At 43.4% G+C, this 22,187-nt stretch overlaps 1 protein-coding gene across 3 annotated transcripts; it reads right to left on the bottom strand.

Annotated features, from left to right (window-relative positions):
* Positions 1–1,575: 1,575 nt before the first annotated feature.
* On the bottom strand, positions 1,576–22,072 carry PRXL2A (peroxiredoxin like 2A). 3 transcript variants are annotated; one of them, XM_067552460.1, is made up of 6 exons: positions 21,873–22,072; positions 10,550–10,729; positions 8,812–8,906; positions 4,722–4,862; positions 3,419–3,583; positions 1,576–1,834 (listed from the first exon to the last, which is right to left on the bottom strand). In XM_067552460.1, the coding sequence occupies exons 2-6, from the start codon at positions 10,725–10,727 to the stop codon at positions 1,724–1,726; spliced, it is 690 nt and encodes a 229-aa protein (XP_067408561.1). In that variant the 5' UTR covers positions 10,728–10,729; positions 21,873–22,072; the 3' UTR covers positions 1,576–1,723. The 3 variants fall into 3 exon arrangements, with proteins under 3 accessions (XP_067408561.1, XP_067408559.1, XP_067408560.1); XM_067552458.1 differs by lacking the exon at positions 21,873–22,072 and adding an exon at positions 13,783–13,899; XM_067552459.1 differs by lacking the exon at positions 21,873–22,072 and adding an exon at positions 13,783–13,898 and having other exon boundaries at positions 8,812–8,903.
* Positions 22,073–22,187: the final 115 nt, after the last annotated feature.

Below are 22,187 nucleotides of genomic sequence, written 5' to 3'. Positions count from 1 at the left end.
TTAAAAAGTCCTGAAGAGTTTCATTTAAATCAGAGAGAGAGTTTTAAATAGCCTAGGTGTGCTAATATTAGTCCTAAGTGGTTGGGAAATTTTAGATGGATTTTCAATTGCCTTTTTAGCTGTCATGAATAGTTCTAAAACAAGAAAAACAAGAAAACACTGATGCATAGGTAGCAAGAGTGACATGCCACAAATCGATTTTAAGGCTTTGTTTTCGGAGCTGTTAAGCAGCCACTCCTCCATTAAAGCGAATGGTGTTAGGATTAATGGATTTTAAGGCCAGAAAGGATCATAATGATTATCTAGTCCAACCTTCTCCATAAACCCAAGCCATAGAATTGTACCCAATCATTTTGGCATCTGCCCAATAACTTGTGGCTGGGCTACAGCATCTCTTTTAGAAAGAGACCGAGTCTTAATTCTAAAGACTCCATGTGATGGATAATCTGTCACATCACTTGCTAATTTGTTCCAATCATTGATTATCTTCCCTGTTAAAATTTTCCATTTTGAGTGCTCAATACCTCTGAAAAAAACTCAAACCCTTAATTTCCCCAAAGGCAATTATTCCCCCTTGCCCCACATCAGACCTTTTAACAACATACAGCTAGATCTATGCATTTGGCTGTACCTGGTACTGTATCTCAAATGGTCTAATGTGTAATGGCAGGTCCATCTCCAGATATTACAGGAAAGCATGCCAGCAGCCCCCTCACTGTGTTGACATATTTCACTCTTGCAACCTGATATGCCCTGCTATTTCCCTGATGCATTTAGAATCCTTATTTTGGGTATGTCTATATTGACGGCAGAACTGTCACTGCCACTCAATTGATCCGGAAGTCGACACCGTTAATCCACCCCCACAAATAGAGTTACGCTGCGTCGACGGGCAGGCATTTCCCATCAGCACAGCAGAGTGGGGACGCCACGGTAGGTAGAAGTTAGAAAGTCGACAGGAGATACCAAGCTACTCCACGTATCTTGCGTATCTCCCGTTGACTGCTTCCGAATTTCGCCAGCAGTGTAGACCAGATATTCACTTATTACTGGGCACGTCCCTCCTTGTAGTCATTATCACCATCTTTTAAATACATCTGATGCTTACTGACTCTTTATTTTCCTTACAAATCAGAACATGAAGCATATAAGGCACCATCGTCCTCCCAATAAAGCCAATGGCAAAACTACGAGTGAACTCAAAGGGAGCAGGACTGGAGCCCGTATATAAAAACTGTAGCAACAGACATGTGTCTAGGCCTCAGCCCAAGCAGAAAGGCTGGCCAAGTATCAGTCTCCCATCAACACAGATGTTTCTAAATATTTTAATAAAATTAGAAATTTGAACACCAAGACGTTTCACATACATGAATTTTTATTATCTTTCAACCTCGCTTACTCATGCGTTAGCCATGTCCTGCTCCCCAGATAGTCTCCTATCTTTCTGGCTTTAACCGGACACAGCTAGGTCATGCCTAGAGATTTTAAACCCAGCCTTTCATTAATGTGGGAAGAGACAAAAGGCTAGTAGAAACACAGGGTGCCTCAGGGGCTACAAAGCACAAACAAGTCAACTACCATCAAAGAAGTTGTTCATTTATTGACTAATTTCAGAGAGAATCTTCCAGCTGAGTTATTATTGAATAGTCTAAGAAAGCAATTACACTGCATGTTCACATACAGACATGTTCTACATTTTCGAGCCAAGACCGAACATGCGTAACTATTTTTCAGCATCTGCAGCTTGTGGTTTTATCTTCTCGGCAGCTTCAAGGACAGACTGAAGGTTCACTTTGTCTCCAAATTCTCTCTCACGATGCTCCAAGAGAACACCCTAGTGAGAGGAAAAGGAAAAATGTGCAGTGATTCCTTTGTATAGAGGGATGCATTCCATTTAAATGTCATATCGCCTTTAGGAACTAAAAAAATGTTGCTTTTCGCTTTCTCTCTGGACGAGAAACGAGGAGGAGTGAAAGAAGATATGGTCCAGTTTCTCAGATACAGGATTAGTAAAGTGACAACCAAATACATGAGTTTTCCCAGTTGTTAGTTATGTTAGGGCACATGTTATGCATGGATACATGTTGTGGCATTTTCCTATAAACTAGATAAACTCTTCTTACAGTACATTCATGCTTCCATCTCAGGCAGATAAATGCAAATACCAATTTCAAGTAATCTGCCAAGGCCATAGAAGCACCACTAGATTCTAAGCTGTTTGGTTAAATGTGCAAGTTAGAATTTCACATAATGAATGGATACAACTAAAACAGATTTACAGTAGACTGTGTAAATACACTTGAGACAGACAGACTCCTCCTCTCAAAAGTTTTGCTTGGAAGATCTGTACGATTACTGATCAAGCAAATGCTTCTTGGCAGCATCAATTACCATGGACTAAATTTTCAAAGGTAACTAGTGATTGTGGGTGCCCAACTTGAAACGATTTAAAAAGGGGCCTGATTTTTAGCAGGTGCTGGCCTGCCATCTAAAAGTTAAGTTTTCTCAAGTTGGGCATCCAAAAAAAAATCACTAATCACCTTTGAAAATTTAAGCCCAAGTTTTCTGTGGTTTTAAATCCCAATTCATGAAGTCTGCTATACAGTAAGTCTTTAAGACGTTATATTTAAAGATGAACCCCTGTTGGATCTAGAGCTGATTTTTCCCAAAATTTGGTGGTCGTTGGATCTGGACTTATAGTTCAAGCCCATCTTTCATGTCTCTTGTACTATGTTGTTTTGTAAACAAATTGAGGCTGGTTATCAAAAATGTGCATCCATCATTCTTTCCACACAGCATTTGATTTAAGGGAGAGTCAATGTTGTCATGAAATCTTTGTTTAAGAACATGAACAAATAGCAAGTGTTTGGGACTGAGATTTCCCAACCCCCCCATGACACACACATGGTAGCCAGTAATGGGAGAAGATCACTTATTTGGTGCAAAGCCATTCTTTCCATCCCAAAATGTTAAGTTAAAAATGAGAAGTCATTACCAGTGCACATCTACCAGCTAAGTAGAAAGTTACGAGAACTGTCAAACGTAATTTTTAAGAGCATGGGGGCTCAGTGGAGAGGAGCATACAGAAAATCTCCTTAATGGGCACGTGTCAGAATGTTTGGAACTGATTGTAAGAAATTCTAAACAGAGTTATGTTTTCAAGGACAGGAAAGCTGACTGAAGTTTGTGCCAGCCAATAAAGATGTTATGTGAACATTACTGAACAAGGACAAGAGATGCTCCATGTCCATAACTAGAACGCAGCACAGGGCAGAAATTAATGACTGTGGCCTCGTCATGTGGTTCTAAGAGTAAATGGCTAACGCAGGAGACCTTTGGGCTCTCATAGGGTTATGGAGGAAACTGGAGGGAAGGGCAGAGGAAGAAAAAAAAACCACTCCCCAAAGTCATGCAGTACCTGCTTCCCAGCACCAATCACATAAACTCCTCCCAGGATGAACCCTTCTCCTTCCAAGTTACCGCTGTACCCATTCTTCCACGCCCGAAGGAAGTTCTGCCATACACCTAAGCGGATAAGACCCATCAACAGCATTTTTCGTTTGTGAGGACCATAGAACTTTTTCTGCAGAAGGACAGAAAGAAAACTCAACAAACAAGGAACAACAGCAATAGAGGAGACTTCCCCAATTGTAATCAAGTTAGCCAGCCAGTCTCTGCATCCAAAAAGGTTTCTAACAAGTAATATTTGGGAATACAGAATTGAATGCTGCCTATAGTAATCTTATCAGGACAGAAGTTCCTTTAAAACAGAAAGAGGTCACCTATTTTCCACACAATCAGAAACATCTGATTGTTTTTGCCATTGCTGCCATTCCAGATTAATGGAGCTGATCAACCTACTACATTCACTTCCTGGACATCCTGGCTGCTGACATCAGCAGCATATTTTCAAATGGACAGATTTGTTTAGAACAGCCTGGCTTTTTACACGGGAGAAAAAGGACGGAGTTGCCACTTCCCACAATTTTATCACCAGTTTCATGATATTAATTGTTTTTCCTAAAGTCCCAGCTTTTGGAATCATGCAATTAAAAGAACCTGAGCTTTCACACAACAGAATGTTTCTAGACCTCATAGCTGGAGAGATAAGTTGGAAAACATGACCCCAAAAGGCTCAAAAACAACAAAAGGCAAATTAAAAAAAAACCCATATATCATGATTTCTAAACCCATCTGAGGATTTTGACGCATGATTTCTGAACCTTTGGGGCTGGCAACACGGCATAAGTTTTCAGTAAACATAGCAACAAGCAGTTATGTTACTATCATTTGTTGTTCTTTGAATGCTGCACTGCAGCTAATGAATTTATCACACCCTTCTATTTTATTTTTAGTCCTTGGTTTTAATACCATGATGATTATCAGACAGTGCACCCCAGTGCAAGAAAAGAGAAAAATAGTTGGCATGATCTTATTGTTTGGTTAGGTGTGTGGGGAAAAAAATCATGCAAGAACACGTCAACAGTACATAGCAGGAGGACAGTTTAGCTTGTAAAATGAGCAAACGTGTATATAAAAAATCTAGTCTGATTAACTTCTTAAACCACAAAACGCTGTTAAATCAATTTCCAGATACCCAAGTTCTATTCAGATCACGCTATGCAGATTCCTTGAAAAGGCATGGCATATATTGATGCTGACTCAAGCTAAGAATCATGTGTAAAGTCTTTCTTAAAACAAACAGCGCAATACAAATGTACCTTTTCATCCAGAAATATTTCCCCTTGGAAATAATGCTGAAAATCCTCCACTTCAGTCCCAATCTTTTCTTTCACGACAGCATAGAGGGGGATGCCAAGCTGGTCCAGCTGAGGTTTGAGAGAGGAAAGCTCAGAAGCCTCCTAAAAGACAACAAGCATGATGCTGGGTTTAAGCCACTGGATGGAAGTCTGAGAGACTTAACATTTGGCATGCAGTCGCTTAGGTAGATGGTGGCTAGAGGTGCAGAGCAGACGCAATGAAATCTAACAAACAGGGTGTATGAACGAGTTCTATTCCTAGGCCTTCTACTGGGACAGATACAGCTCCATCACAGATGAAGGAGTGATTGCAGTGCATGTAGGCATATACACAATAGCTTTAATCTAGCGGGTGCAGCTAACAGTGACCATGGACTTGGGTTGCTGGCGTGTGCGGGAGTCCATGCTACCACCTTAATTGCTATTGTTACCCATGCTAGGTAGATTAAAGCTAGTGTTAGGTATGCCTACCTCTCTGCAATCATTCCTTCATTCACGATCAGGGGCATGCGCAAGAATACAAATTTGATGACTCTTAGAGGGGCACATTCTGAGCCACCACAGTGGCCCTGGGGCCGGAGGAGTTTGCTCTCCTTCTGCAGATTATTGGGGCAGTCTGTGCCCCTGCTTGCCCACCCCTTGTGCTCGCCTCTATTCACAATACCCTTCCTGGGGCTGATTTCACTAGGAAAAAGAGATCGTGTTAAGCTAAAACCCTAGAAAAGACTAAAATTAAAGTTTTAATTAAAACTATAACTTGCCTTGTCCTTGCTAGGATTTTAGCATGTGTTAAACACACATTCTCTCCTAAGGAAGATATGGCTGCAGTGTGTAAGTCACTTAACCTCTCTGAGCCTTAGTTTGTCCACCTGTAAAATGGTGGATAAGCATCAGTGTCCTTTTGTGGGCTGCAGAGCAAAGAGTGTTATGCAGCTCCTATTACACAAGGGAGAAGGAAAATGAGTTATTTCTTCTAGCACATACAGCGAGACTGTATGTGTTTCCTCCGCATGAACACTAGCATCAGCGGTTATGCTGCTTAAAGTGTCCCAGGCAATGTGATAGCAGCAGCAACACCCACTCCCCCATCTGTAGGTTTTCCACTCTGCAGAGGAGGCTTGTAAAAGCAGTTTGTGGAGGGGGAAGTTTTCCTCCAGCACCTCCTCGCCTCCAGTGCCAGCTCAATAAGGAAAAGATGTGAAAGACAGTGGTTGAAGTGGTTTTGTGCTTTTTTAAGGGAGGATATGGCCTTCACTGTGCAAAATAACTCTGACACAAGACTTCATGCCGTAAAGGGCACAATCTGCATATAACCAGTTTATGAGGAGAAGTGACTGAAGTGCATTGACTCAAAGTGTTGCCATAATGTAGGGAAGATCTCGAGAGTTCCAAGCAGGACACTTAAGGGAAGGCAGAAAGCAGAATTCACAGACATTAGAAGGCAGATGTCAACAGGCCAGAGTGAGTCTGTGTGAGGGTGACAGCAGAGCTCCAATCTGCTGCTGTCGATCCCCAGGGAGAAAGCTCAGAGGCGATAAAGAGAGGAAATGAATAAGGATGAATCAGCCCAGTGATAGGCAGTGAGTAGGGAATGGGAGGCACACTTAATGCTCCCATTTTTTAATATAACCTTCAGGGAAGGAAACAAAGGCTCATCAGACTCACGCCACTTCTCCCCTGCATCCTTCCCCAGTCATCTGTTTGCAACGTTCTGTTAATTCTTTGCGGTTCTCCCTACAGCAAATGCTTGGGCTCTCTTTCTACAATAATTAACAAAACCCCAATGCTACCCAGCCTGCACCAGCCATCATGCAGTACAGTACTGACTTTAAAAGAAAACCACTTCTCTATTCCATCGTCTAAAATTCTGGAGCATAACACTGCAGACTACTACTGTAGTTTTGCTTATAAAAAGAGGTCCCCGATTTTCAGGAACTTACAGCCATCTACCCTTCCAAAGCTTGGGGGTAAGAAGCCCTAGTACACAGGTGTGGGGAGAGGGCAGAGGCAGAAAAAGAAGTCAGAGTCTGCTTGGCTTTTTTAAACTCCCATCAAAGAGGATAGTGCAACTGTGCCCTGAGCCTAGCAACACGTGCCCACACAAGAGAACTAATCTCATAACTCCCTTGGGCAGGGTATGCACCTGGTGGGTCTGATTGGGAGAGAGAAAGCAGACTCAGCAGCTGCAATTCCCCTTCTCATGCAGGGGGGCAGAACCTTGACTCTGCCCCTCCCTGCCAGCTAGCAAACTAGGTTTGTGCCAGAAAACAGATTATTTCCACCCCCATCCACCCACACCAAGCAAAGGGTAGCCAGAGAGAGAAGACGGTCTGTCACAGTTCCCTCCCTGGACTGTTCACAGGGTGAGGCTGCTACACCTCACCTGTTCCTCAGGACAACATGTAAACCTGCAGCATAGCCTATGGTATCCAGCCTACCTATGGCCTTTTTACCAACCTAAATAGTCACCAGCCAAACCAATGATTACAACCAGTGATTAAACAGTGTTTTTCCCCTCCACATCTATCTCAGAGGCAAGCCCCTCCCCACTGCCCCTAACTTTCTGGTCAGAACCACGAGGTAGAAAAAGCAGCAAGAAACTGACAATGGGTTAGTCTCAGATTACAGACTTTTCCCCGGAAGTTGGCAATCCACCCCTTCATGTTTACATAGATCCTTTTAAAATTCATATTAAAACTTGGTTAAATGAAGTACATTTTATTACAGTGAAGCTTGCTTACTGTTGGGGGACTGGACGGTTTAGGGGATAGATAATGATATACAGAGCTTTCCCCCTCTAGGTCACTGGCTCCACTCTACTTCCAAGTCCACAGAGCACAGATTCTCAGAGCACCGATTTCAATAGGATTTGTGGGTGCTTGCCACCTCTATGAAGGAGGCTGGTAGTGTCACTACATGCTGTTGCCATCTGATAGCCCACCACTTGGGACCTGTGTGAAGCAAACAGCTGGTCTTAGCCCCAGTACTTGTGGAAAGAAAAGTATCCACATCTCTCGTACACAACTCCACCACTACAACGACACCTTCATTGACAATCTCAGCAGAGGGGGCAAAGATCAAGGAAGAGATTTTCAAAGGCACGAGTCAGCGGAAGCTGGGTGCCTAACTACCCTTTATGTCTTTGAAAATCTTCCCCCCTGTGTGACAGGGAGTGTGGCAGCCCCTAGCGGTAGCCCCCTCTAGTTCAGAATTCAGGTCCACTGGTGAGGCAGTGGATGTGAGGGAGGTGGAGCTTATTCTGCCCCTGCACTCCACCTGTTCTTTGATCACAGTATTTCAATTTGTCATTTTCCCTGAGAATTAAATTAACGTAAGCATACAAAGCTTTCTAATGTTATGAGGTGTAGGGATTAAGCAGACCATACAATTAAGTGGTTGCAAGACTAATTGCTCTGTTTTATTAACAGGTGAGTAACAACATAATTGCTATAGTGAAAATATCCTAATAAGTGACCAAAACACAAGGTAGGTTTTGCATTTAGTAGAATACTGAACGGATCATCTGTGTGTGAACAGCAGATATATAAACTCAGCTCATTCTCCTGTTCAACAACAGCCTTCCCTTCCTCCTTTTGAAAGAATGACTTTAATGTCCAGAAAATAAAGTACTGGCTGGAGCAGGCTGGTGATAAGTACTTCCCCTTCCCACCCAATGCTGCTATGTCAATTAACCTTACCTGCAAGATTCCTGCTAGTCCATTTCTGGGCTTCTCTTGACCATAGACCACCTATCTAGTCAAGTTTATTTTGGATTGTGGGGCCAGATTCTGATCCAGTGTAAATCAGCATAGCCCCATGGATGTATGATGATTTACACCAGCTGAGAATCTAGCCTATGATAATCACAAATGGGGACAGAAATAAAACATAGCTCAAATTTTCACTTGGAAGCAAATCTGGGATTGGAAACAAAATGTTCAGATATGCAAAACTCGTGCTTTAGCTGACTGCCCCCCGGCCACATCGAACGAAAAGACACTGACCTAGAGCAAAATTCTCTCTGAATGAACCCCCAATCCCACCACAGTACCTCTCTGCACAAAAAGCACCCAGGTCTCCGTACAGCCATGATCACTGCACCATTCTTCTTCCATAGATCACCTGCCTTTAACATTCTTTGTTCTGCTTATAAGGGAAAAAGAGCATGAATTATGGCATCTATGTACTTCTGGGCAGACTTCTGATGAACAACCCTAAGCATGATGAAAAAGTCCCATTTCAGTATTCCCTGTGAGTTTATATTCTAATCAAGACAGAGGGAGAGATTTTCAAAAAAGTGTATTCAAATTCCAATTACATGTAAAAAAAAAAAGGTCCATTTAAAAATATTAATTTTTATCAAGATAACTTGAATTTATAGCACTTTTCAAAGACTGGCATCAATGGTCATCTCTTGTTTTGCACATTGGCAGAGCTGGGAACTGACTCCCAATATCCTAACTTTCCATCCCCTGCTTTAACCATCAGGTTGCCTCCAACTGTATTTATTAGCTGAGCATGTTTTGAATAATACTGCTTATATTTGGAAACAGAAGCTATTGTCACAAACAGCAGCCCATCAGTTTGTGCCACAGAATTAAACATCTCTCATTTTGAGATTTTAGATTCTTCACAGAATTAATCAAGTTTTGTACTAGTATAACTCCACTGAACTGTACAAAGTAAACAATGCAGAATCAGGCCTTATGTCTGGATATAACTTATACACCATAATGCTACTTCCCACTCAAACACAAGACACCCTCTTTCAGTCCCTCGGTATACAGGATTTGTCAATGTGTTCACTTCCATTTTTCCCCACCCTGCTGTAACAGGCAATATTAGACAGGGGAAACCCTGAAGAGGTATTCTCTGTTTTCAGCTCTATTGACTCCTGCATGTGAGCTTGCACACTTTAATAATTCTCCCTCTTGTTTTGGGCTTGTGATTTGATTTCACATATTAGAATTAAACTGCACAGCACCTTGGAAAGGGGTTTTACATTTTTTGTTATGTTTACTCAGTCTGTTTTCACCCTTTAGCTCCTATCAGAAGGCATTTGATGGTTTGGACAGGCTAGAAAAAAAAAAGTGTTCTCTGCGAAGTAAGCAATATATATATACAGCCAAATTTTGTAATGGTTTGGCAGAAAAATTCTCTATTTTCGGATCATACTTCATATCAGCTACTTAAGTCTGTAAAAGACAACAAAGACCCCTGGAACTAGTGGAGTGAGCGCTTGATGGGACTCAGGAGACCAGGTTCCATTCCAGTCTCTGCCATTACTGGCTTGCCAGCTGACCTGGGGCAATTCACTTCACCTCTGTGCCTATCTGTAAAATGGAGATAATGATACTGTCCTCCTTTGTAAAGTGCTTTGAGATCTATGGATGATGAGTGCTAAATAATTGCTGAACAGTATCATCGTTTATCTAGCAGCCATTCACTCAATACCACAATTCTCAAAATTAGATGCATCTTATTTTTTCAGTGAAGTTTGTCACTTCAACACCATCCTCCCTTCTCTTCTTTTTCAAGAAAAGACAGCTACTTCCCACAACAGTTACTGAAGCATGGAAAGACAAGAGTGGTTTGGTTCCCTTCCCGAATTCCTAACAGATAGGGTCTAGTCTGGGACAACTAACTCTTCCAAACACACCTCACTTGTCCTAGGAGCCTTCGTTTTCCACTCAGGCCTTAAGCACTAAGATTAGCTCTACCTTGGCAGTTTTATAAACTCCATCGCTGTAGAACATGAGCTCAGATTTCTTGAGTAATCCAATTCTTACCTTCACCCAGCGATTTTAGCTCTGTTGTCTCTAAAAACTCCAATGAGGCCGCTTCCGGTTTGGACAGAAACAAGTCAGTGTTAGCCAGAAGCATCCCCGTCACGGCTACACCAATAGCCCCAAGGCCAACAGACCACATCCCCATGGTGAAGAGCCCCAAATCTGGCAGAGAAGACATTTCTGGAAATAAGAGGAGGAAGAATGAATTATTCCAGCTGCTGGATAGATTCCAGGGGGGAGGGGTTGGCAGAGGTAGATGGGAGAGATCAGAAGAAGAGTTAGCTAGCAGTGCCCAACCTTATTATATAGGAGGGCAACATAAACCTAAGCATAACATTGTGTGAGCCAAACAGATTCTACATATTTTAATCATATTTAAAGTCGCCTGTATTGATTTATATTTTAAGTTCAGCTTATTTCGTATGTATTTAGATAGAAACAATCTATGTATAGTATTATCTATTTACACACTTCTGTAAACTAAAATGATGCAAACATGACAACAAAACACTAATGAATCGGCAGTTACTAAACTGTGTTGAAGCAGGCTGTGGGCCTTATGAAATGCTCTGGTGGGCAGTACATGGCCTGTAGGTTGAGCACCCCTGGATAAGACCTTCTGGCATAGGTAAAATGGTCTCATGGTTAAGGAGACATATGCTCAATTCCAGCTTGACCCCAGACCTCCACATCAGTAGAACAGGATAGAATTACTTATCTGCCTCACAGGGGTACAGACGATAAATACAGACTGTGAAGCATTCAGATATTATGGCATTCTCCTGTGTAGAATGTGTTTTAGAAAAAGGGATTCCCTAACTACAATAACAAAAGAGAACATTAGAATTACCCAGCGTGCTAAGCTATTACCGTAAAACACAGCAGTTAGTTTAAACCAAAGGAATGTTAGTAGGGCTACAGTGGAACCTTTGGTCTTGATATTTAAAAAAGGTTCAGTGGATTTTGCAAATATATTTCAGTGCATCTATGAGAGAAAGAACTACAGAACGTCAAGATACAGTTCAGCACAATTGGTTGTCTCTGCCTCAACCCTAAACTGAAGCTGCAGAGCGAAACCGAGCAGATCTGTCAGCTAGGAGTGGGGATGCAGAAACATCTAAGCCTTTGACATAATTCAGATCACAGTATGACCCAGCCCTACAAATACATCCCAGGCAACACCTACTGCCTGTTAAGGCCTCTGCAATTTAGCCTTGACAGCTAGATTCCATTTATCAGTTCACGCAGACATGTCAGGAACAAACAACTTAACCTCAGCCTGGCTGGTTGAAATAGATAAAGCTGCAATGGAAACAACAAGTGTGGTGACTGTCCCAGAGCAGCCATTGGATGTTACAAACATATTTCCCCTCACCAAAACATTGCTGCCACTATCTCTAGCTAGGGTAGCTTTATTAAAGGTTAGACATACCCTTCCTGAAGGGCCCCAACAGCCCCATTTTTACTCCTACCAACATTCAAAGAGTCTGAACAGGCTCATGGCAGCACTGTTTCATTAAGATTTTATGAACTTTGCACAGAAGCAAATACAAGCCCTCGCTATTGAAGGGAATAGTGGAATCCAGCCAATGAACTGAAAATGGTACAGAAGAAAGACTGATTAGATTTTGTCTATTATGCATCAAAGTGCTTTGAGTGTGCAGATTCCCTGCCACTACCACTCCCCGCCCCACACCTGCCCTTTAAAGCTAACTTCTGAGTTAGAAGTGGCAAAAATCCTAATTCCAGAATTGCTAGTATTTTCTCCAGAACTGTTCAAGGAATTTGGAAGAATTTAATCATTGCTTTGTTCTTTTTGTGCTGCATTCAGTCCTAGGGAAGAGAATGTAGCCTCAGCCTCTTCCTTATCTTGTGTTTCATGACACTGAATGGGAGACAAGGCCAGTTTACACAAATGCAGTGCAGATAAGAGAGCAAGATCTAGCCAGTTGCATCTCTTCCAATGCAGAAGTCTTCACTTGCTTTTAACCCTGATTTCCCCTTTGTGGGTTTTTAGATACGTTTGTTCAACATAAGACCATATCATGACAGCAATTTTTAAATTAGTGCTCTATTGTTGAAACTGGCCCTGGCCAGCTAATGTAGTTTACTAGGACCAATTTAGAAATGATCTATAAAACTCTAAAAAGAAATCTGAGTCTGAGACCCGCTCAAGCCTGACTGTGGCAGCTACCAGATCTTGTTTGTACAATGTAACCTGATATTCAAGGAAGTATTGAGGTGTACCTTGAGAGATGAGAGAAGATTCCAGTGGTATTCCCACTGATCCATAGGTCTGCCATCATAAATTAAGAAGTCTACTCTTTAGGTTTGAGTCTTGTCTAGTCCTGCTGTCTCTCATTCCCAATAATTATTATCTCTATGTGGATGGTGGACGGTAAAAGTGGAGGTTAACACCCACCAGCTCCTATCTCGCCAGACAGAGCAGTACTGCACAATTCTCGATTTCTCAGATAATTACTGCCAGGCTGGAGGAAGATTATTTTTTAAATTACATTTATACTTGAAAGATTTCCCCACAAACCACTCAATCCACTATCACATCACACCCTCTTTAAAAAGTCATGGACAGATCTGCACCAGGTATAAATGGATCTGTGCTGAATTTCACCCGCTGAAGATCTGGCCTGTATTCATTATAATTCTATATTGAATTGTTTTTTGTCCCAATAGAAAAACCAGCATTCACCTGGACCAAGAGACGGAACTTTTTCAGCTCTGCTGGATTCATTTTGATGTTTTTTTCTTGGCTAACAGAAAGGCTGTTCTAGAGAAATTAAGAGCAAACCTTCTGTTGATCAATTAAACCGGGAAATGAAAGAAATAGCTTGCTCCACAATAACATAAAACTCCGGCTTCTGCTCAGCTGATGGCAATTAACAAACAGTGACATATACTAAATAATGCATATGTGCAGCAGCAACTACCATGATCAATAAAATACTGGCAGATAGGTTAGCTTGAGCCCTGAAACATCTTTTCCACGAATAAGCAAGTTAGAGATAGTTTTCTCTTTACAGTCTCACTGCCCATCTGCTGCAGCATTGCCTCTTCTTGTTTCACATATCAGCTTCAACTCCCGTAATGCCTCTCAAAGTGAGCTCCAAAATATTAATGCTTTTTGATTCAAAGCCATGAGGAGTTTTACATGTAAAAAACCCCAAAGTATCCCATAATAGCAGGCTGTTAACGTTTTAGAATAATACACTCACCAGAACCCATGTGGCCCACATACACATACACCTCACCAACATTAATACTTGAACTCCATTTGAAGCAGGAGAGAAACAGGAGCAGTCCAAGGGGAAGGCAGACAGCTAGTGTGTGCTATTGCTGGTCCTGAGGAGGTTCCCTAGGCTCTTCCTCCTAAAGAATGCAGATTAGGTGGGCAGGATCAGGCAGGATTCCAGCAAATAAACCTTTATATTACTGCCAGTGCGTAGCTCAGAACATTTTTTAGCAATACTCATCACATTCAAATGTGGGTGGATTATAAGATAACAGCTGTACCTAAAGAGATGAGGCAGCTTATAAGGTATTCCGTTTAAGATGCTGAGAAGTTTGAAGTCACCGGCGGGGGAGGGGGAGGGGAGGGGAGGGCCGCAGACAGCCCCAAGGAACACCACAGTATTGAGGAGATGATTCTGTGCTATAATGAAGGAGGCTTGATGCAGAATTGTTATTGCAGATTTTTAATGGTAAATATTCTTCCCCCAACTTCTCATGTTTTGATCTATTCTAGTTTTCACCTCCCCTTTTTCGCCAACTGATAAAGCAATACCTGTGACTCTGGAAACAATTAAAGCAGCCATATTGGAAGGAAGGTTCAATAATGTATGTTTTCAGAACTGGCTGCCTAAAATCGCACAGTTACCCTACCGTGTACACATCAGGTAACCAGCTTTGCCCAAAGCTTCCATTCACCAGAGTCATTTCACTGGTATTATTGGCATCGTTGTATGGATTAAAGGATGGCAGGATGTATGATCTGCCCAAGCTCTGTATGATATAGACACTTCTCTTTAAAGAGGTAGGCTCAATCAATAACTCCCTCTCCCCACTCCTTTTGCTGGGAACTCCTAATGATGCAGTCACATACTCCAGGTTTTGTATACAGTACGCAATTAGCCATCCTTGAACGTGCTTGTACTCAGACCGAAGCAGATCCAACCAACTTGCTGGTTAAAATGCCAGCTATTGATCTATAATGTATAATTTAGTTGTGAACAAAGCCTTTTTTTGTGTGTGCCTGTGTGGGAAGAAAACAGGTTAAGACATAGTTCTCTAACTTCAACTGTTTTTTTAAACTTTCCCATATAGACAGAAGAGAAATTTCATTAAATGTTATTAATTATCAAAGCCATCTTTAAACAATTATTTTTGTAGTTTAGACTGTGTTTCCACTGTGACCAATCCAAAAGAATCTCTGAAGCCTCGGCTTTTGAATGAAAGTAAGAGCCAGGAAAGCAAATAGGTTTAGAGCTACAGCAACCATCACTGAAGAGTATTACACCCTCTCTTTGTAAAGGTGTTCTTAGGAGAAAGTCATGCATTGTCAGGGGGTGTCTCTGTAGATTTGTCTGCATTAGAGGACTGTGCCATCTGTAGATGAAACGTTACAGGTAAGCATTGGAGACCGCATGTATTCTGAATCAGTTCAATAGGCTCACCTACACATGCTTCTGACCTTCTAAGCACCACCATCCAAAGGGATGGTAGCCCTCATACTCAACTCTAGTCAGTTCAGAACCAGTTGGGCAGTGGTTATGGAGTGGTGATGACTCTACTCCATGGCATCTGCAAGTGAGATGACTGCACCAGAGCGTAGCCACTAATCTTCACACACACATATGCAGGACAGCTTCACTGAAAGCGTCAACTTGAGCAAACCGAAAATTGGAACAGTTCCACATATCCACTGGCCTTTTCTACAGTTAGATTATTCGGAAAATCTCAGCACTGTGGTAGCACCAGCACAGCTTTCCCACTGCTGCTAGCATTGGATGTCCACAAAATCAACACACGCTTACCAACAAGAAAAAAACATACAAGAGAGATGTGGTAAATCATCCCATACACACGCTAGGAAGTAGCAGCAACTTCATAAGCTTCTACATGTGGCATAGCCACTAGAGGGGGACAAAGCCATAGTTAGCATGGGTTAGAAACACACGCCACTTTCTGTCTACGTACAACCAGCATGTAGGTTATCCAGATTTCTAGAAATCTTCCCAAATTAACTCTTGCTGAACATTTACCAGATCTATTGTAGACTGTCACTCTTTTTACTGTAAGAATTCACAGGTGCAATATAAAAAAAACCAAATAGACAACTTCAAGATAACCTTTTAACAAATTTTGGAGGTGTGAACAAAAATGGTTCTAGAAAAGTTTAAGAACTTTCTCCCTTTAGCAGGTCATTTCCTGTATCCAACATTCTGGTCAGCTAGGTTTTTATACTGCACTCATCAGCATAGCATCTGGTCCAAGAGAACTCCATTGTGTTAAATAAGCAATACTGTGTTCCACCATTCTTTCAAAGAAAGGGAGTTTGAGGCCAGATCACATGGTCTAACAGCATTCTCTCTCTTTATAAAGACTTATGTTAACAAAATCCTTACTCCCTGGCTTCCCAGTCCCCTTTGGGGAAAACCACAGCAACAGCAGATCCATCTACCTCACTCACTTATCCAAAGTTTCCAAGCATCACATGTGGTATTCAAAAGTGAACAATGAGTTAGATACTGTTCTAGGGTGCATGCAGAGCCCTGATTCACCACAAAAGTGAAAAAAACCTTCATTGCTCCTAGATGGGCAGGCAGATGTGAAAAGGGGAGAACTGGCAGAGAATCCATCTAGTGAGATGCTATGGGCTCGATTTTCAGCACCAAAAGACTCCAACAGGGGCTGCAGGAATTCTCTGTACACTGCAGAGCCAAGCTCTGTGGAAGTTGGTGGCTAGGTGGGAGCCTAGCCAATCGAGCTGCAAGTTGTGCAGAAACACTGTTCCCAAAAGGCACCCCCAGGGCTCTCTTTGCCTGATTGTAGCAGCTGTCACGAATGCAAATTCAGATGGAGAATTTCATTCTTTTGCCCTGTGCCTTTTGACTTTCGTGGGCTTTGCTTTATGCTTAAGGGTTTTAGCGTTAGGCCTAGTCTACATTAGAGACTTTTGTCAACCAAAGTCAGATTCTTGCACCAAAACAGTGGTACCGTACACACTGCAAACATTTCCCTGCCAACCCAACTCCCCTGATTCTGCGACAAAATAAAACCACCTCGACGAAAGCCGTAAAGCTTTTGCTGCCAAACTTTTAGCAAAAAAGTGTCAGTGAAGACGCCACACTTGGTTATGTCATGGTAAGTAGCCTGGCCATCAGTTTGAACTCTGCTGCCCTGCAGCCATCTGTCCCTTCTCCTTTAAAGTCCCTGGAATTTTCGAAATTCCACTTCCTGCTTGGTCGGTGTGGAGAGCTCACATCTCATCTTCCCAGCTGACCATGGAGGCTTCACGCACCAAACACTCTGGCGCTTGGAGCACACCAGAGCTGCTGGATCTGATTGGCATTTGGGGAGGAGGCGGCTATGCAGTCCCAGCTCCGCTCCAGCCAAAGGAACTAGGATACCTACGGCCAGATTTCTCGTTTAATGGCAGAGAAGGGCTATGAATGGGACATGCCTGCAGTGCTATGCAAAAATCAAGGAGTTGTGGCAGGGGTACCAAAAGGATAGGGTGTCAAACTGTTGCTCTGGTGCAGAGCCAAACACCTGCCACTTCTATAAGTAGCTGGAAGCCATCCTCAGTGGCAACCCCACTTCACAAGACCCATGGATACGTCCAAGGGCTCAGAGGCAGTGGAAACTGGAGTCAGCCCCGACAAAATAGTCATCTACGTGGAGGTCAAGTTGGAGGATGGCACAGAGCAGGAGACCAGGTCATTTGCTGACATGGGGAGCCAGGACCTCTCTATTCAGGAGGGTTCCAGCCAGTCCCAGCCCTCCAGCTCGGGCATGCAGCATGCAGGAGAGGAAAGCTGGGGTAAGTGATTTTTTTGAGCTGATGCTGCTCAGTTACATGAAATACAGCGGTCTTTTGCCAGGTTGCATTATCCAGCTGGTTGAAGGGATAGAAATACACAAGAATAGCTGTGTTTGCATGTGCTTCCCATTCCCCTGTGTAGTAGGCAGTGCTTTAATGCACACCAAGATTTCACCGGAATCTTCCAGAGAGATCTCTAGGAAACTTTCCTGCAGGTACTTGCCAATCCCCTGCCAGAGATTCCTCAGCAGAGATGCTTTGTTTCTTCCCCCGTTGTAGGAAACTTTCCCATGCCAACAGGATAATGCATGGACGAGATGCACCCTAGCATCCCTGCTTACCTCTCAGGAGTGAGATATTGGCTTCAATGGCCCCCACTTGTGAAAATGGTGGCACAATTTGAAATTTTGTCCCTATCTACCTGAATCAATGCCCCAAACAACCTTTTCCCCAGTTTGAGTGCCTACTCCCCCAGGCACAACTCACCATTCCCTGGTTGATTATCAAGCTGTGCGCTTGCCAGGGGACAGTGAGAAAGAGGTGTATTTTACAGTAACGAATCAATGCTGTTATTGCATTCACATTAATGCTTCTGTTCACTGTTTATTGTGCTTCTACAAGGCTTCCCTGATTCAAATGGCCCCCCGATGTGCCCTTCTAATAGCTCTGACATCTAGTTGTTCATATTCAACCTCAAGGCAATTCACCTCTGCGCTCTACACAGGGGGAAACTTTTCAACCTTAGCTTCACAAATATTATGGCACACACAGCAGGTGACTATAACCATGGGAATATTTTCCTCATTTAGATCTAACCTGACATAAAGGCACCTCCAGCAAGCTTTTAATCTGCCAAACGCACATTCATTAGTCATTCGGCACCTTCTCAGCCTGTTATTGGAGCTCTCCTTGCTCCTATCTAGGTTGCCTGTATAAGACTTCGTGAGCCATGGCAGTAAGGGGTAGGCTGGGTCTCTGAGGATCACTATGGACATTTCAGCATCTCCCACTGGAATATTTTGGTCTGGAAAGGCAGTCCCTGCTTGCAGCTTTCTGTACAGGCTAGTGCTCCTGAAGGTGCGTGCATCATGCACCTTCCCTGACCAACCACATTTATGTCAGTGAAATGCCAACAGTGATCCTCAAGTACCACAGAGAAGTACCCTTTACTATTGATATACTCCATCACAAGATGGTCTGAGGCCAAAATTGGGATATGCATGCTATTACCTCGCCACAGTTAGGGAATCCCATCGCCGTGAAGCCATCCACTATTTCACTCACAGTCCTTCGTAGCAGAATGTGATTAATGACCCTGCACACTTGTGATAACACAGCTCCAACGGTGGACTTTGCCACTCCAAACTGATCAGTGACCGATCAGCAGCAGTCTGGAGTTGCCAGCTTCCACATGGTGATCACCACACGCTTCTCCACCGAGACGGCAGCTCTCATTCTGGTGTCCTTGAGCAGCAGGGCAGGGGCAAGCTCCACACAGAGTTCCATGAAGATGGCTTTGAGCATTCAAAAGTTTTGCAGCCACTGCTTGTCATCGCAGACCTACATAATGATGCGATCCCACCACTCAATGCTTGTTTCAGGCACTCAAAAGTGGCAGTGCACCATGTGCAGATACTCTGTGAATGCAAACAGTGATCTGGCATTGTTTGTTCGCATGGCACACAGCAGGTCAGGCATCTCAGATTCTTGTTCCCATTGGGAGCTCATAATATGCTGCATGACCGGCCACGATGTGTTCAGCACACTGACAACAACAGTGGAGAGCAGTGCAGGATTCATCCTTTCAGATAGAGATGGAGTGTGTTCAGGAAACTGGGACCATTGAAAAATGCTGCAAAACACACTCGGAAACCCATGGAATGTTGGGACGGAAATCACTGCATCATGGGAAGTTGAGCCCACACCCATGATACACTGTGATCCTCTCTGCCTTCCTACAACTCCTAGCTGCAGAAGGTGGTGAGTTGCACAGTGGGATAGCTGCCCACAATACACTGCTCTCATTGTCAGTGCTAGAGCACCAACTGTAGATGCGCCTCGACAGCATAAGGAGGGCTATGTAGACAGGCACAAGCATTGTAATTACCGCGCTTTTTGATCATCGCTGTAACTTATGTCTGCATTAGAAAGTTTTGGTGAGGACTTAGTGTTTATCATAGTCTCCAAGCCCAGGGCACTAGCAACTGTTTCTTTTATAAGAGGGAAGAAAGCTCGGTTAATTATTGTTGCACCATTTCTATTATCGTTGTTTGTGGTGCACCAATTAGGGCTTCATTGTTCTAGGCTCTGCACAGACATGCTGTAAAGCGATAGTACCTCACAATCCAGGCTGTAACAAGAAACAGATGATGACATGCACACATGGCAATAGGAAGGATGAGGTAACAGCAATGTGCACAAATTGACATAATGACATCCTACAAGGTCTTAGGGACCTTGCACAGACACTAAAAGGGTCCTGATGTGGCGTCCTCTTTTACCTCTTACGGTTTACATCAAATGGATGTAGACACTTAGCTCTTAGCAACACATTATGAACTACCTCTCTAACACCATCTAGAATCCCTGCTTTCCTTTTATTAGTCTTGATGCTGAGCAGATATATTGTCTAGTAAGAAAGAAAACTAGTAATAGTGAACCACCAGAACAGGTCAAATAAGTCATCGCAATAAGTGCAGCCAGTAAAAGTAGCTGTCTGTTAGATTTCAAGGCCACTGTGAGATGAGTAGACACGAAGGTGTATTTATTTCATAGCTCTGCTGCTCCCTCCTCCCATCATCAATCATTCAGACGATAAACATGGCAGGATTACAGCACCAGAAGTAGTTCAGATAATCATACATTTATTTTATATAATGCACCTCTAACACACCAAGAATGGGTATCAGTTTTGTAGTCATACAAAAGCGGTACTGAGGGCAGAATTTGTCTCCTCACCAACACTTTGAGGAACAGAAACAAATCCTTCAGAGTGGGGACTGTGTCTTTTGCACATTGTGCAAAGTTCCACAGGCATTTATGGAGCTACACAAGTATTCATTACTTATCAAACTTCACGTCCTTTGCTCCTTGACACAGGGCTCCAATGTCAGTGCAGTGACAGATCCGTGTCAGTCAATAACAAAAGGAAAACAACAAGTTTTACTTCCACCTCTTTCTCCCTCAATCCAACAGGTTTAAACCTTTCTAAAAGACCATTCCAATCCAATTTTATTGGAGAGAGAGTGATAGGCTCTTCACCCTTTGATAATGCCATCACTGAATCACCTTAGCAGTCTCTTCCTTTCCCCCCCCATCCCTCCAACAACCATTGTGAGCCAAAGAGCTTGTGCTTTGAAGCTGTAGCAGATTTGTAGATGCCAATGTCAAGATACCTTCTTGCAGACTCAGCAATCCATTTCCATACACCCACAATTTCACTGGGGAAAAAATTAAATTAAATTAAGCACTCTGGTCTGGTTTTCAAATACAATAAAGTTACAAATTTACTACCAGAAGCCGAAATTACTCCAGAACACAGGTATACCAGACCATACTAGTGCTCCTCTCTTTCCAGCTGAGAGATCTTGTGTAGAAGGTACTGAACTGGAACTCAAGAGATCTGGATTCAGTTCCAGTTCTGCTATAGATTCTTTATGTAACCCAAAGCAAGATCATTTAATCTCTGTGTTTGAGTTCCCTGTTTGTCTAATGGGACTAGGAATACTTCCCTGATCCCACCTATTATCAGTCTTGTCTGTTTAGACTGTGAAATCTACCAAGGGACGCTGTGTGTGCACTTTGTTATCAGAAGGGCCTTGGTCACAAACGAAAGATGAAGCTTAATGTTGTGGAGGGACTCTAGAGAAAGACAGAGATGGCTGCTAATGCGCCTCCTTCTTACACAATAAGTTTGCACAACAAGTCCAGCTGGTCATCGCAGTTCAGCTCACCAAGAGTTTACATACTTCGCTCTGCTGCCTCCTCCTCCCACCCCATCTAGCCCTGTTTATTCCTCAATCGCTCAGATGACAAACATGGCAGCGTCTCACTGCCACCCATCTGCTGGCCGATGAGCCCCTTTGCGAGGATGCAGAAATAAATTAACCAGCGCCAAACAGATTTTCCAACCCTGTCAACTCTCTGTCCCCACCCCACGCTGCTCACACCACTAGCAGCCTCGCAAAGAAGCCAGAGCAAAGGAGCGATCGCTCCCTTCTGGGCCTGCGCCAGCCCCGCGCCGAGGGGGGCGCTGATACTCACACGGCCGCCGCTGTGCACTCATCCCCGCAGCGGGGAGTGCACGTGCTCCAGTCCCTGCTCCCTAGCGCAGGTGAAGCGGGCCCCAGCCACCGGCTCCTCGTTCGGCCGCGCGCCTGACTCAGCAGCTCGCCGCAGCCCCCCCGCGCGCCGCAGTTCCCTGCCTCCCAGTCCCAGTCTCGCTCCCCGAGGCGGCGACTCAGCGCCAAGTTGCCCGGATTCCAGGGATCACGCGCGGCCCCGCGAGACAGAAGGGCGAGGGGGGAGGGTAAAAAAAAAAATCAGTGCTTCTTAACGCGGGGTTTGTTACTTGTGTGA

Source organism: Emydura macquarii, unplaced genomic scaffold (genome assembly GCF_026122565.2).
Source record: "Emydura macquarii macquarii isolate MOO-44397 ecotype Brisbane River unplaced genomic scaffold, CSIRO-AGI_Emac_v2 contig_1390, whole genome shotgun sequence".
NCBI lineage: Eukaryota > Metazoa > Chordata > Testudines > Chelidae > Emydura > Emydura macquarii.
Note: the sequence above shows the minus strand (reverse complement) of the source record. Positions and strands in the feature narration are given on the sequence as shown.

What these genes read in the sequence shown, in the direction of transcription:
- PRXL2A (XM_067552458.1), bottom strand. An exon ending in AAATATTTCTGGATGAAAAG is followed by an intron (nt 3,584 to 4,721) that starts GTACATTTGTAT and finishes GTCCTTCTGCAG; the next exon opens with AAAAAGTTCTATGGTCCTCA. An exon ending in TGATTGGTGCTGGGAAGCAG is followed by an intron (nt 1,835 to 3,418) that starts GTACTGCATGAC and finishes TCCTCTCACTAG; the next exon opens with GGTGTTCTCTTGGAGCATCG.